This window comes from Heterodontus francisci, chromosome 2 (assembly GCF_036365525.1).
Source record: "Heterodontus francisci isolate sHetFra1 chromosome 2, sHetFra1.hap1, whole genome shotgun sequence".
NCBI lineage: Eukaryota > Metazoa > Chordata > Chondrichthyes > Heterodontiformes > Heterodontidae > Heterodontus > Heterodontus francisci.
The window spans coordinates 220,612,010-220,625,725 of NC_090372.1; the positions used below are offsets into that span (position 1 = coordinate 220,612,010).

General features: G+C 44.4%; 1 protein-coding gene across 2 annotated transcripts in view; it reads left to right on the plus strand.

Annotated features, from left to right (window-relative positions):
• LOC137351546 (repressor of RNA polymerase III transcription MAF1 homolog) overlaps nucleotides 1–10,921 on the plus strand; it is a 70,495-nt gene extending 59,574 nt beyond the window's left edge. For both annotated transcript variants that reach the window (XM_068016067.1, XM_068016073.1), the window contains exons 8-9: nucleotides 85–207; nucleotides 8,014–10,921. In XM_068016067.1, the coding sequence (XP_067872168.1) occupies nucleotides 85–207; nucleotides 8,014–8,035 (145 nt within the window). In that variant the 3' untranslated portion in view covers nucleotides 8,036–10,921. The remainder of the gene's footprint in view (nucleotides 1–84; nucleotides 208–8,013) is intronic.
• Nucleotides 10,922–13,716: the final 2,795 nt, after the last annotated feature.

Here is a 13,716-nt window from a genome sequence, read left to right on the forward strand (position 1 = left end):
GGGTAGAACACGCTATATGGGCTTTTAGAGAGATGCCGAGGCCACTCATACTATCTAACTTTTTTTTTCCTGCTTGATTTGCAGTGGGTACTTGTACAGTCAAGGCACTGAGATCAGCAACGACTTCGATATGGATCTAGAAGATGAAGTTCTCCTTAGTCAGGACGAAGATGATGAGGATGAAGAAGCAGAAGCCATCGAGGCCAGGTTTGTCTGTAGCATGAGCTGTTTTTTATTTAAAGTGGGTGTTCTTTCAATGCCACATGTCCAGCCCTCTGTGAACGGAACATAGGAACAGGAGTAGGCCATTCAGCCCTTCGCGTCTGCCCTGCCATTCAGCATGATTACGACTGGTCGTCCACCAATGCCTTTTTCTCACACTAGCCTCGTATCGCTTTGTCATTGGTATTAAGAAATCTGTCAATCCCTGCTTTTAAAATACTCAGTGAGCTTCCACAGCCCTTTGGGGTAGAGAATTCCAAAGATTCACAACCCTCGGAGTATTCATTCATGGGATGTGGACGTCGCTGGCTGACCAGCATTTATTGCCCATCCCTAATTGCCCTTGAGAAGATGCTGGTGAGTTGCCTTCTTGAACCACTGCAGTCCATGTGAGGTAGGTACACCCACAGCGCTGTTGGCAAGGGAGTTCCAGGATTTTGACCCAGTGACTGTGAAGGAACTGCAATATAGTTCCAAGTCAGGGTGGTGTAACTTGGAGGGGAATTTGCAGGTGGTAGTGTTCCTGTGCATTTGCTGCCCTTGTCCTTCTAATTGGTAGAGGTCACAGGTTTGGAAGGTGCTGTCAAAGGAGCCTTGGTGAGTTTCTGCAGTGCATCTTGTAGATGCTACACTGCTGTCACTGCATCGGTGGTGGAGGAAGTGAATGTTGAATGTTTGTTTGAGGATGGGGTGCCAATCAAGTGGGCTGCTTTGTACTGGATGGTGTCGAGCTTCTTGAGTGTTGGAGTTGCACCCATCCAGGCAAGTGGAGAGTATTCCATCACACTCTTGACTTGTGCCTTGTAGATGGTGGACAGGGGAGGTGGAGGTGAGTTACTTGCCTCAGGATTCCTAGCTTCTGACCTGCTCTTGTAGCCACGGTATTTATATGGCTACTCCAGTTCAGTTTCTGTTCAATGGTAGCCCCTAGGATGTTGATAGGGAGACAGCAACAGCAGATACTGGATCAGCTGTCCATTATTAATCTATCGCAATTTGATTACAGTACACTATGGAAGCTACCCCTCCTCTAACAGTCATAATAGACCAAGAGGAAATAAGGGGGAAGCCACTTGGGACCGAGATTGGGAGAAATTTCTTGGCGAGAGGTGAGGGCGATTACCCTTGACATCAAGGCAGCATTTGTGACCGAGTATGGCATCAAGGAGCTGCCAAACGGAGTGAACCAGAGGTTGTGGTACAAGTTGGTATCAATGATGTAGCAAGAGCAGGTATTGAGGTCCAATGGTCAGATTTTCAGGGACTAGAGAGGAAGTTAGAGTAGGACCTTTTTGAAGGTAGTAATCTCTAGATTACTCCCAGTGCTATACGCTAGCAAGAGTAGAAATGGGAAGGATCAATGTGAGGCTTGAAGCATGATGCAGGAGGGAGGCATTCAGATATTTGGGGCATTAGGACCAGTTCTGGAGCAGAAGGCACCTATTCAAAAGGGTCGGGACTTGTGTCCTCATGGGAAGGTTCACGTGTGGTCTGGGGGGGTGGGGTTTAAAATAAATTGGCAGGGGGCTGGGCACCAACATAAAAGTAGAAAAAAATAAGGTGCATAAAGGAGTGAATGTTGGACAGTGAGAGAAGGGAGTAGTTCTATATTAGATAGGAGTAGACTGAACAGGGCTTCGAGTAATGCAGACTGAATTATAATGCATGTATGTAAACGCACAAAGTATGGTGAATAAGGGTGAGCTACAAGCACAAATAGTATGAGAATATGATGCAGTGGCAATAATGGAAACTTGGCTTAAAAATAGAGGACTGAACGCCTTGTATACAAGGATATCAAGTCTTCAGAAAAGATAGAAGGAAAAAAGGGAGCCAGGATGGCAGAACTGATTAGGGAAGACATTGTAATGTTGGAAAGAGGGGATGTTCTTGAGGTGGCAAGGACAGAATCCATTTGGTTAGAACGGAAGCAAAATGGGGATGATCACACTACTAGGGGAATGTTATAGGCCTCCAAATACTGAGAGGGGAGCAAGTCTCCAGGGAAATCACAGATGTGCAAGAAATAGTGGTAGTATTAAAAACAAGAAATGCTGGAAACACTCAGTGGATCTGGCAGCATCTGTGGAGAGAGAAGCAGAGTTGACCTTTCAGGTCAGTGACTCTTCTTCAGACCCTTCTTTTTGCCCTTGTTGGAACATACCTAGCCTGTAACTTAAGCATCTCTTCCTTTTAAAGAGTCAGAAGTGGATTGGGGATAGAGGGTAATACGTGTTTTGGAGGCACAGGGCAAGGCTAGAATGAGTACTTTGTGTTCACTGTCATGCTAGGCCCCACCTGCCAAGAATGAGTCCTATTAATTTTATCATAAATATTAATTTTAAACTGTTACTGGAGTGAGGGGAGGACTTGTTGAACAGATAGCCGTGGCTGGAAAAGACATTTGCATATTAACAGACGGTGTTGGGAAGGACAAAGCAGCCATTTCGTGACATTCACCCCACAATGGACTTTTGATCACAAACCGTTCCACTTTATTTTTCTTTTTTCTGTCTCTATTTGCATGTGTGTATCGCTTATGCATGCTAGCATGGGGTGTGGTGTGTATCCGTAGGCGTTAACCGAATTAGAGTTTATGTTTAATAAATTTCAACTTTTCTTTAAACCTAAGAGCTTGTTTGTGCTGGTTTCTTTGCCTTATAATTGGAAAGCAGTGAACAAGGATTCACCAAGGGGGAGCTAAAACCACGGTGTGTTTAAAATTAAACCCTGTTATGGTAAGACCAGGTGAAGGCTGAAAGGGAACCCTAGACCTCTTTCTCACCTGGTCATAACATCACCTAAGGAAGAGAAATCTGACACAATATCAGAAGTTTGGAGAGTCGAGGCAACAGATAGGATAAAAACTGAGGGGAGGAGGTACTGGAAAGGCTGGCTATGCTTAGGATAGCTAGGTCATCTGGGCCAGATGACTTGCATCCCAGGTTGCTAAAACAAGTGGGGATGGAGATAGTGGAATGGCTTGCCATAATCTTTCAATCTTCCCTGGATATAGGGGAGGTGCCAGAGGATTGCAGAGTGGCAAATGCGACGCCCTTGTACAAAGGGTGCAAGGACAGTCCTAGCAACTACAGGCCAGTTAGTTTAGCATCGGTGTTTCTAAAATCTTACCTACCAATCAGGGAAAGAAATCAGCAGGCACTTGGAGAGGTTTGATTTAATTGAGGATAGCCAACACTTTTTTTTTTAGTCAAGCTTGATCTGCTTTTCATTAATCTAATTGAATTTTTTTGAAGTAACAGAAGGTTGATGAAGGTGGATGTTGTACATATGGATTTTAAGAAAGGGTATGATAAAGTACCACATAAAAGGCTGGTTAACAAAATTGAGGCTCATGGAATAAGAGAGTCTGTGTCCAATTGGATAAAAGTTGGATGAAGGACAGAAAACAGCAAGTAGTGGTAAATGTTTTTCAGACTGGAGGATGGTAGATAGTGTTCCCCAAGGGTTAGTGCTAGGGCCACATTTTTTCTGTCTCTCTCAACACCACCCCCCCCCTCCTCCCCTGCAAGATCTTTCAATTTTATTAATGATACCAAACTTGGAGTGGCGAACAGTGAGGACAATACAAACTGCCTGCAACAAGACATAGGCTAGCAGAATGGGCAAACAAGTGGCAGATGGAATTTAGTCAGAGATACAGTACTGAAACAGGCCCTTCGGCCCACCGAGTCTGTGCTGAACAACAACCACCCATTTATACTAATCCTACATTAATCCCATATTCCTGACCACATCCTCACCTTCCCTCAATTCTCCTACCACCTACCTACACTGGGGGCAATTTACCTATCAACCTGCAAGTCTTTGGCTGTGGGAGGAAACCTGAGCACCCAGCGGAAACCCACACGGTCACAGGAAGAACTTGCAAACTCCGCATGGGCAGCACCCAGAACTGAACCCGGGTTGCTGGAGCTGTGAGGCTGTGGTGCTAACCACTGCCACCCTAATTTAATACAGACAAGCGTGAGATGATGCATTTTGGCAGAAGGGATGGGGTGAAGCAATATAGACATAAATGGTGCAGTTCTAAATAGTGTGCAGGGACAGAGGGACTGACCTGGGAGGGGTGTGTGCATCGATCTTAGAAGGTGGCAGGATATAGAGTGGGTAGCAAAGCATATGGAATCTTGGCTTTATAAACAGTTACTTTTTAAATTCATTCCATAGGATGTGGGTGGTGTTGGCAAGGCCAGCATTTGTTGCCTATCCCTAATTGCCCTTGAGAAGGTGGTGGTGAGTTGCCGCCTTGAACTATTGTAGTCCATCTGTTGTGGGTGCTCTCAGTGCTGTTAGGGAGGGAGTGCCAGGATTTTGATCCAGCAACAGTATAAAGTACATAAGCAGGAAAGTTGTGCTAAATGTTTACAAACCTCTGGTTAGGCCCCAACTGGAGTAGTGTGTTCAGTTCTGGTCACCACACTTGAATGCACAAGAGACTTAACAAAATGGTTTCAGGAATGAGGGAATTTAACTTCAAGGTTAGGTCATGGTCATAGTTCAAATGGCCTCTTTCTGTGCCATAAATGACTATCCAGTCCATGCTGGCGCTCCACTGAGCAATCCAGTCAGTTACACTCCCCCAGTCGAACCCCTTAGCCCTGCAAGTTTATTCCCTTCAAGTGGCTGTCCAACTTCCTTTTGAGATCTGGACGTACAGGTCCACAGGTCACTGAAAGTGGCAACGCAGGTGGATAAGGTAGTCAAGAAGGCATACGGCATGCTTGCCTTCATTGGTCGGGGCATAGAGTATAAAAATTGGCAAGTCATGCTGCAGCTTTACAGAACTTTAGTTAGGCCACACTTAGAATATTGTGTACAATTCTGGTCGCCACACTACCAGAAGGATGTGGAGGCTTTGGAGAAGGTACAGAAGAGGTTTACCAGGATGTTGCCTGGTCTGGAGGGCATTAGCTACGAGGAGAGGTTGGATAAACTCGGATTGTTTTCACTGGAACGACGGAGGTGGAGGGGTGACATGATAGAGGTTTACAAAGTTGAGTGGCATGGACAGAGTGGATAGTCAGAAGCTTTTTCCCAGGGTGGAAGAGTCAGTTACTAGGGGACATAGGTTTAAGGTGAGAGGGGCAAAGTTTAGAAGGGATGTGCGAGGCAAGTTCTTTACACCGAGGGTGGCGAGTGCCTGGAACTTGCTGCCGGGGGAGATGGTGGAAGCCGGTACGATAATGACGTTTAAGATGCATCTTGACAAATACATGAATAGGATGGGAATAGAGGGATACGGTCCCCGGAAGTGCAGAAGGTTTTAGTTTGGGCAGGCATCAAGATCGGTGCAGGCTTGGAGGGCCGAATGGCCTGTTCCTGTGCTATACTGTTCTTTGTTCTTCTTTGAAATCATTAATTTGTTTCCAGTTCCACTAACCTTATGGGCAGTGAGTTCTAGGTCATTCAACCCACTTTCTAAAAAAAAAGGTTTTTCCTCATATTCCTCCTGCATCTCTTGCCTAAACTTTCAATCTGTGTCCCCTAATTCTTATACCATTAGTTAATGGGAACAGTTTTTCCTTGTCTAACTTAACTAAGCCTTTCATAATTTTGTACACCTCTATTAAATCTCTCCTCCATCTTCTTTGCTCTAAGGAGAACAACCCCAACCTAACCTTGTAGCTAAAATCCCTCATCCCTGGAGCCATTGTAGTAAATCTCCTCTGCACCCTGTAAACGACCCTCACATCATTCCTAAAGTGTGGTGACCAGAACTGGATGGGCTAAACAGTGGCCTCGAAGATAAACGTACGAATTCTATCCCTTCAAGCCTGCTCTACCATTTAGTAATTTGATAAGACCTTGGAGTGAATGTCCACAGACAGGTCAATAAGGTGGTTAAGAAGACATATGGAATCCTTTTGTTTATTAGCCGAGGTATAGAATACAAGAGCAGGGAGGGAGGTTATGCTGGAAGTGTTCAACTCATTGGTTATGCCACAACTTGAGTTTTGTGAGCAGTTCTGGTCACCTCATTACCCTCTAGAGAGGAGATTTACAAGGATGTAGCCAGGACTGGAAAAATGCAGCTATGAGGGAAGATTGGATAGGCTGGGGTTGTTCTGCTTGGAACAGAGAAGGCTGAGGGGAGATCTGATTGAAATGTACAAAATTTTTGAGGGGCCTGGATAGCGTGGTGGTGAAGGGTTTATTCTCCTTGGCAGAGAGGTTAGTGACTAAGGGGCATAGATTTAGTGATTGGCAGAAAAATTAGAGAGATGAGGATAAGCTTTTTCACCCAGAGGATGTTGGGGGTCTGGAACTCAGTCTGAAAGGGTAGTTGAGGCAGAAACCCTCAACTCATTCAAAAGGAGTCTAGGTATGCACCTCGTAATTTGCAGGGCTACGGACCAAATGCTGGAAGGTGGGATTAGAGTCGGTGGATCGTTTTTTGGCTGGCACAGAGATGATGGGCCAAGTGGCCTTTTTGCCTTAAACTTTCTATGATTCAACGGCATTACGATCGCTGAATCCCCCACCGTCAACGTCCTGGGGGTTACCGTTGACCATAAACTGAACTAGGGTAGCCATATAAATGCTGTGGCTACAGGAACAGGTCAGAGGCTAGGAATCCTGAGGCAAGTAACTCACCACCTGACTCCCCAAAGCCTGTCCACCATCTACAAGGCACAAGTCAGGAGTGTGATGGAATACTCTCCACTTGCCTGGATGGCTGCAACTCCAACAATACTCAAGAAGCTTGACACCATTCAGTACAAAGCAGCCTGCTTGATTGGCACCCCATCTACAAACATTGTCCCTCCTGACGCACAGTGGCAGCAGTGTGCACCATCTACAAGATGCACTGTAGCAACGTATCAAGGCTACTCGGGCAGCTCCTTCCAAACCCGCAACCTCTACCACCTGGAAGGACAAGGGCAGCACATGCATGGGAACACCACCTGCAAGTTCCCCTCCAAGCCACACGCCATCCTGACTTGGAATTATATCGCCGTTCCTTCACTGTCGCTGGGTCAAAATCCTGGAACTCCCTTCCTAACAGCACTGTGGATGTACCTTCCCCCACATGGACTGCAGTGGTTCAAGAAGGCAGCTCACCAACACCTTCTCGAGGGCAATTAAGGATAGCAATAAATGCTGGTCTGGCCAGCGACTCCCACATCCCATGAATGAATAATAAAAACATGGCTGATTGTGGCCTTAATTCCACTTTTACACCTACCCCGATATCCTTTGAGTCCCTTGTTAGTCTGGGAGGGGTTCCTGTGTCTTTGCCTCATCTCCATTAAATCCCTTCAGCCAACTTAGAATTTAACTAAATTTGTTTTTCTTGAGACATTTTAGTTTGGTTTGGTTTTCTTTTTGTCAGTGTGCTCCCTACAGATTTCTAGCAGATGGGCAGGTGGCCAGCTTAATGTACAGTATAATCCAGCATTAGGCATATGACCACTTTGCTGGTCTCTGCTACATTAAATTAATCTTGCAGTTGGACTCTGCTGGTGCTTGGGAGAAACCTTCAGATTGGGGTAGGTTTCCTGCTTCAGATCGCTATATAGTTACCCTCCAAAATCCAAATGTCCAATAAGAACTGGAGAGGGCCTCGACCATCTTTGTATCTGGCCTCAAAGGACAGCTTTCGGATGACATGGAAAGGTACAGACACTTGCATAGCTGTACTTCTACAAGAGTTGGCATTAACAGGATAGGGGAGGTAATTGATGAGGGGAGAAGAGTATTAAGTTGTTTTGTTTATATAGGGACAGTGTGTTTAACGTGCAATAATTTTTTTTTTTTTTCTTTTAGGTACCAGGCAGTGTGTGTCTAAGCAGTGAGCAGATCATTCGCTCTGCTTCCTATAACCTCCAAAATGATTGCAGTTGTATGAAGCTGAAAGACCAGCACTTTGCTCATTCTTGATCTCAGGCATTAAAACTTTTTTTGACTTTGGTACAGACCTGTTAGCAGACTCCTAGTCCTGAGGACTGCACCAGGAACTATCAGCAGGTCTTGGTTTTAAAATGGCTGCCTCCCAATCCCTTGGCCCAGAATTACCAGAGTGGATGAATCATTATACTTTTTTTTTGACTCCATTGCTTGCATTCACCTCTTGTTGCACTGACTTATAAGTTGTGCAGCACATTTAGGAAGCCAAGTGAACAAACTCTTGCCTTCTGCAAGCAGCAAGGATGAGCACACCAGTGTATTCCATGGATCAGGGTCAGCTTTGCACTTGGAAGATCACAGCTGCCATCAAGGATCTGTTTCTTTTTTTGGATACAACTGCTGAAAATCAGTGCATATCAACTTCCTGGTGTTTCCCAAAAAGCACCCCACAGACCCCTTTACCTGAGCACCTGGTGATCTGTGATGCTGGTTTCTAGCTGGTATATAGAGTGGCTGATTGCAATGGACTAGACCAGGTTTCACACCCAAGGACAACTGTTTAATCTTCACCTTGTTTTGCTTTTAGTGGTTGTGCTTCTGGTCCCATGTGAAACTCATTTTGCCCCCCTTTCTCCCCCTGCCCCCCTCTTTTTCCCCCCCCCCTCCCCCCATTTTGAAGGGTGACAAACTATTCTGATGGTGTTCCTTCATCAGGCTAGTTGATTTTGGTTTTTGCTGTGCCTCAGTTCAGGTTCTACACTTGGAACTTGCAATATGACAGAGCCCACCAGTCTCATCCTGCAAAGTCCTTTTTAAAAAAAAAATATATATATTTTTTGGGGGGTTATGGAAAATAAACATTGTATAAGCTTAAATCCTTTGTAGCAAATAATAAGGACAACTTTGGTTTTGTAAGAAGAATCTGAATTGGAGTTGAGAGCTGGGTCTTGAACCTATAATCTAAGCTCTCTCTAATACATAGGGAGTATTTCCATTGGATCGTGTGTCACCAGAATAACAATTTTCAAAGTTGGCTTGGAGCACTTAAATATTGATTCTGGCTCATGCACTGTCCTGTTCATGCCATTGCTGTGGTAAATCCATTTCATACTTCAGTGAGTTTCCAATTGGAACTGGGCAGCATTGATGGTATGAGACCGCACAGGTGTCTTGGATTTTAGGTTGTTCCCCTGATTTGGATCTTGCTATCCCCATGCTGTGTTACCTTTATCTGTTGTCACTCCTTCAGGATGCATCTATTCCAGGTCTCTAGCCTTCTGAGCCTCTAGTGTGTGGCCAATCTGATGTCTTGGCTGCATTGTAGCATAATCCAGTTTGATGCATTCAGTTTCAGTTAGCTTGGATTATATCTAATCATCTGACTACAGTATTCAAACAGTGAGGGTGGAGTTTTAGGACAGAAGGATAACAGAAAATATACTATCAATATGTTCAACTTGAAATGTTCTATTGCTCTGGATCGTGGCAGCATGAGTTGGAGACTTCAAGCTCCACTTTGACCATTGGGCGATGCAATCCTGCCCATCCATTGGTTAGTCTAGATTTAAATACAAGCTTGTTTGTTCGTTCATTCTCCTTCGAACACACTACTTCTTTCCCTTACCCTCTCCCTCTTCTTTCTCCCGCCCTGCCCCTCCAAAATCCCTACATGCAATGGTATGCCATATTTGAGTGGTCCTTTCAACAAGCTGATTGAAGTACAGGGCAATTACCATCTTCTGAAAGGCAATTAGGGATAGGCAACAAATGCTGACATTAATATCCCATATGGCTCCTTGAGAATTGACTGCCATCATGGTTTGATGTGCTTCAACTCCACTTTCCTGCCCGCTCCATTATCCCTTGATTCCCTGAGATCAAAAATCTGTATTTTTCTCAGCCTTGACTATATTCACTGTTGGAGTGTTCACAACCCTCTGGGGTAGAAAATTCCAAAATTCACAGTTGGCCACAAGTTGGTGGGCTAAGCAGGTGACAGCCACCTGGCTAGGAGTCAGGATGCTTCTGCCATGGTCTATGTAGGTATAGCTGTACCATTGCATTACATAGCACACTGAATGTTTTCTCTATTATCCATTGATGCTTGGAATCATTCACTAGTGCTCCCTCTGCTAATTGAGGTTACTAAACTTAGAATCCAAATGCAGTCAGAAAATATGCCTGGCTCAACCTATTGTATCATTCACCAGCCAGTAAATGGTGAGTTGTTGACTTGGGTGGTGCTGTCCTTTTACTACTTGTCCTCTATGCTGCTTTACCTGTCTGAGCTTTGTTGACATTAAGGAACTGGGAGGCTTGCAGCCCAGACAGTGCTGATATACAAAATTGAACCCATCTGCAGCAGTATGTTAAAGCCGCTTTGGAGAATTTGCACTTTTATTTTTTGTATGCCTGGTTCATAAAATGTACATGTCCACACGACTGACAAGATCCAGGACACACACACTGTGTGTAGTAGAAGAAAGCCATGGAAACCAGAGACCGCATCTTCAAGTCAAGTGCCAGAGTTGGGCTTGTTTAATATCTTTTTATAAATTAATCACCAGCATCATTAAGCTTGTCCATTATGGCATTTTTCCACTGGGGCAAAGGAAATGAGGACTAGATGCACCATGCGAGTTCAATTGATCTTCATGACTGACTCTGGTTTTTGTTTAAAGCAATGTTCAGCTATTTCTTTGAATTATTGATGGGGAGCTGTGTTTGATTCTTTCGCGATGCACAAATCTACTCTAAGCTAATTCTCTAATGTGGGCCAACTTTTGTAAACCAAAAATATATCTGGTTGCTGTGCTTGTGATTTTAATTTGTGTGTATTGGGATTCATTCTGACCATGGTTCGTTCATGGGAATTGTGCAATGAAATAAGGCTGCAGTCCATCTGATTCACCTACCATCCTAGTAATGATATGGTACAATGATCGTGGAATCAAAGCAATCAGAACCATAGAAAAATTACAGCATAGAAGGAGGCCATTCAGCCTGTCGTGTTCGTGCTGTCCGAAAAACTAGGCACCCAATCTAATTCCACCTTCCAGTACCTGGTCCATAGACTTGCAGGTTACAATACTTCAGGTGCATGTTCAGGTACCTTTGAAAATAATTGAGGGTTTCTGCCTCCGCCACTGTTCCTGGCAGTGAATTCCAGACACCCACCCACCTCATGTTCCTTCCAATCCTACCAATGATCTTAAATCTGTGCCCCCTGCTAATTGACCTCTCCGCTAGGGGAAACTGGTCCTTCCTGTCTACTTTATCTAGGCCCCTAAATTTTGTACACCACAATTAAGTCCCCCTCCGACTCCTCTGTTCTAAGGAAAACAACTCTAGTCTATCCAATCTTTCCTTTATAGCTGCAACTTTCAATCTCAGGCAACATTCTTGTAAATCTTCCCCTGTACTCTCTCCAGAGCAATTATGTCCTCCTTGTAATGTGGTGACCAGAACTGTATGCAATACTCCAGCTGTGGCCTAACCAACGTTTTATACAGTTCCAGCATTACATTCCTGCTTTTGTATTCCATGTCTCGGACAATAAAGGAAAGCATTCCATATGCCTTCACCACTCTATCCACCTGTCCTGCCACCTTCAGGGACCTGTGGATATGCACTCCAAGGTGTTTCACTTCTTCTACCCCTCTCAATATCCTACCATTTATTGTGTATTCCCTTGTTTTATTTGCCCTCCCCAAATGTTTTATCTCTCACTTCTCTGGGTTGAATTCCATTTGCCACTTTCCCACCCACTCAACCAAATCATTGATATCATTCTGGAGTCTACAGCTATCCGCTTCATTATCAACTACACGGCCAATTTTTGTGTCATCAAATTTCCCAATCATACCTCCCACATTTAAGTCCAAATCATTAATATATACCACAAACAACAAGGAATCCAACACTGAGCCCTGTGGAACACCACTGGAAACTGCTTTCCATTCACAAAAACATTGACTTACTACCCGTTGTTTCATGTCACTGAGCCAATTTTGGATCCAAGCTGCCACATTCCCTTGTAACCCATGGGCTTTCATTTTTCTAACCAGTCTGCCATGCGGGACCTTGTCAGATGCCTTACTAAAGTCCATATAGACCACATCCACTGCACTACCTTCATCGATCCTCCTTGTTACTGCCTCAAAAAACTCAATTAAGTTAGTAAGACATGACCTTCCCTTAACAAATCCATGCTGCCTATCCCTGATCAGTCTGTGCCTTTCTAAGTGGCAGTTTATCCTGTCGCTCAGAATTGATTCTAATAATTTACCCACCACCGAGGTCAGATTGACTGGCCTATAATTATTTGGCCTATCCCTAGCACCCTTTTTAAACAATGGTACAACGTTTGCAGACCTACAGTCGTCTGGTACCTCGCCTGTATCTAGTGAGGATTTGAAGATGATCCTCAGCGCATCTGTTATTTCCTCCCTGGCTTCCTTTAACAACCTGGGATGCAATCCATCTGGCCCTGGTGGTTTATCCACTTTCAAGGATAAACCAATCTATCAATTAGTCTACAACAGAGCTAGACATGGGGTGAGGTACCCCCTTCCCCAAACACCATCTGGGGCTAAAGAGCTTTGGGAACTGGAGGTCCAAAGTCACCTGTTGTCCCAAGCTACATTCAGCACACGGCCTGAGGTGGGCAGTGAACCAGAGGAGGCCACAGTAACACTAAATCTGTGATTTAAACTTTTCAACAAGGTTCTGCTGCATTACTCTGGACAGTGCCTGCATGATTGAAGGTTCAAAACCAAGTTAGGATGGTGCAAAGAATTTGATCACATTGGTAGCTTGTCTGACATGGGTTGATTTTAAATGTGAGCAGAGTTCTGGGACCTCATGCAAGAATGTGAATTTCAACTCTCAACTGTTCAATATCGTTTTTCTCCAATTGCCACTCGAGGTCAGCCTTGTCTCAGTCGTAAGTTCTAAGTGGATTCAAGCCCTGCTGCACTGATCTGAGCAGACACTCCAAAGCAGTGCTGAGGGAGTGCTGCTACATTTATCTTTTGGATAACGTGAACCCATCTACTCACGTGGGTGGGTTTCAAAGATCCCAAGCCACTATTTGAACAAGAGGAAGGCTATTGTTGTAGTGTCTTGGTCAACATCTGACCGTCAACCAATATCGTAAATCAATTATCTGATCTTTTATCTCATTGCTTGGCATCTTGTGCACAAATTGGCTCACATTTCCTTACATTACCACTGTGACCACAATTTTTTTTTTTAATGCAGTTCAAATAGAAGGGACTGCTTCATCTCGTCTTCTGCTCATGGCATTCTATAACTCAGCAATGAGGGAGGTCACTAAGATGTAGATTATTGGTGGTGATGCTCTGCAGGATTGAAACAATTTATAGCCATTTTGATTTGTTGCCTTTTGTTTAAAATTTGGTTCTGATTGGGCAGAGGATAATTTGGGTTGAAATCATTAAAGCATTCTTTTATAGCTAGACCCATTTTAAAATCTTAATCTTGCAGCACAGTTGGAGACACCATTTGGCCTATTGTGCCTGTGCCAGCTCTTTGAAAGAGCTATCCAGCTACTCCCTTTCTGCTCATTCTTCATAGCCCTGCAAGTTTTGCATTTTGTAA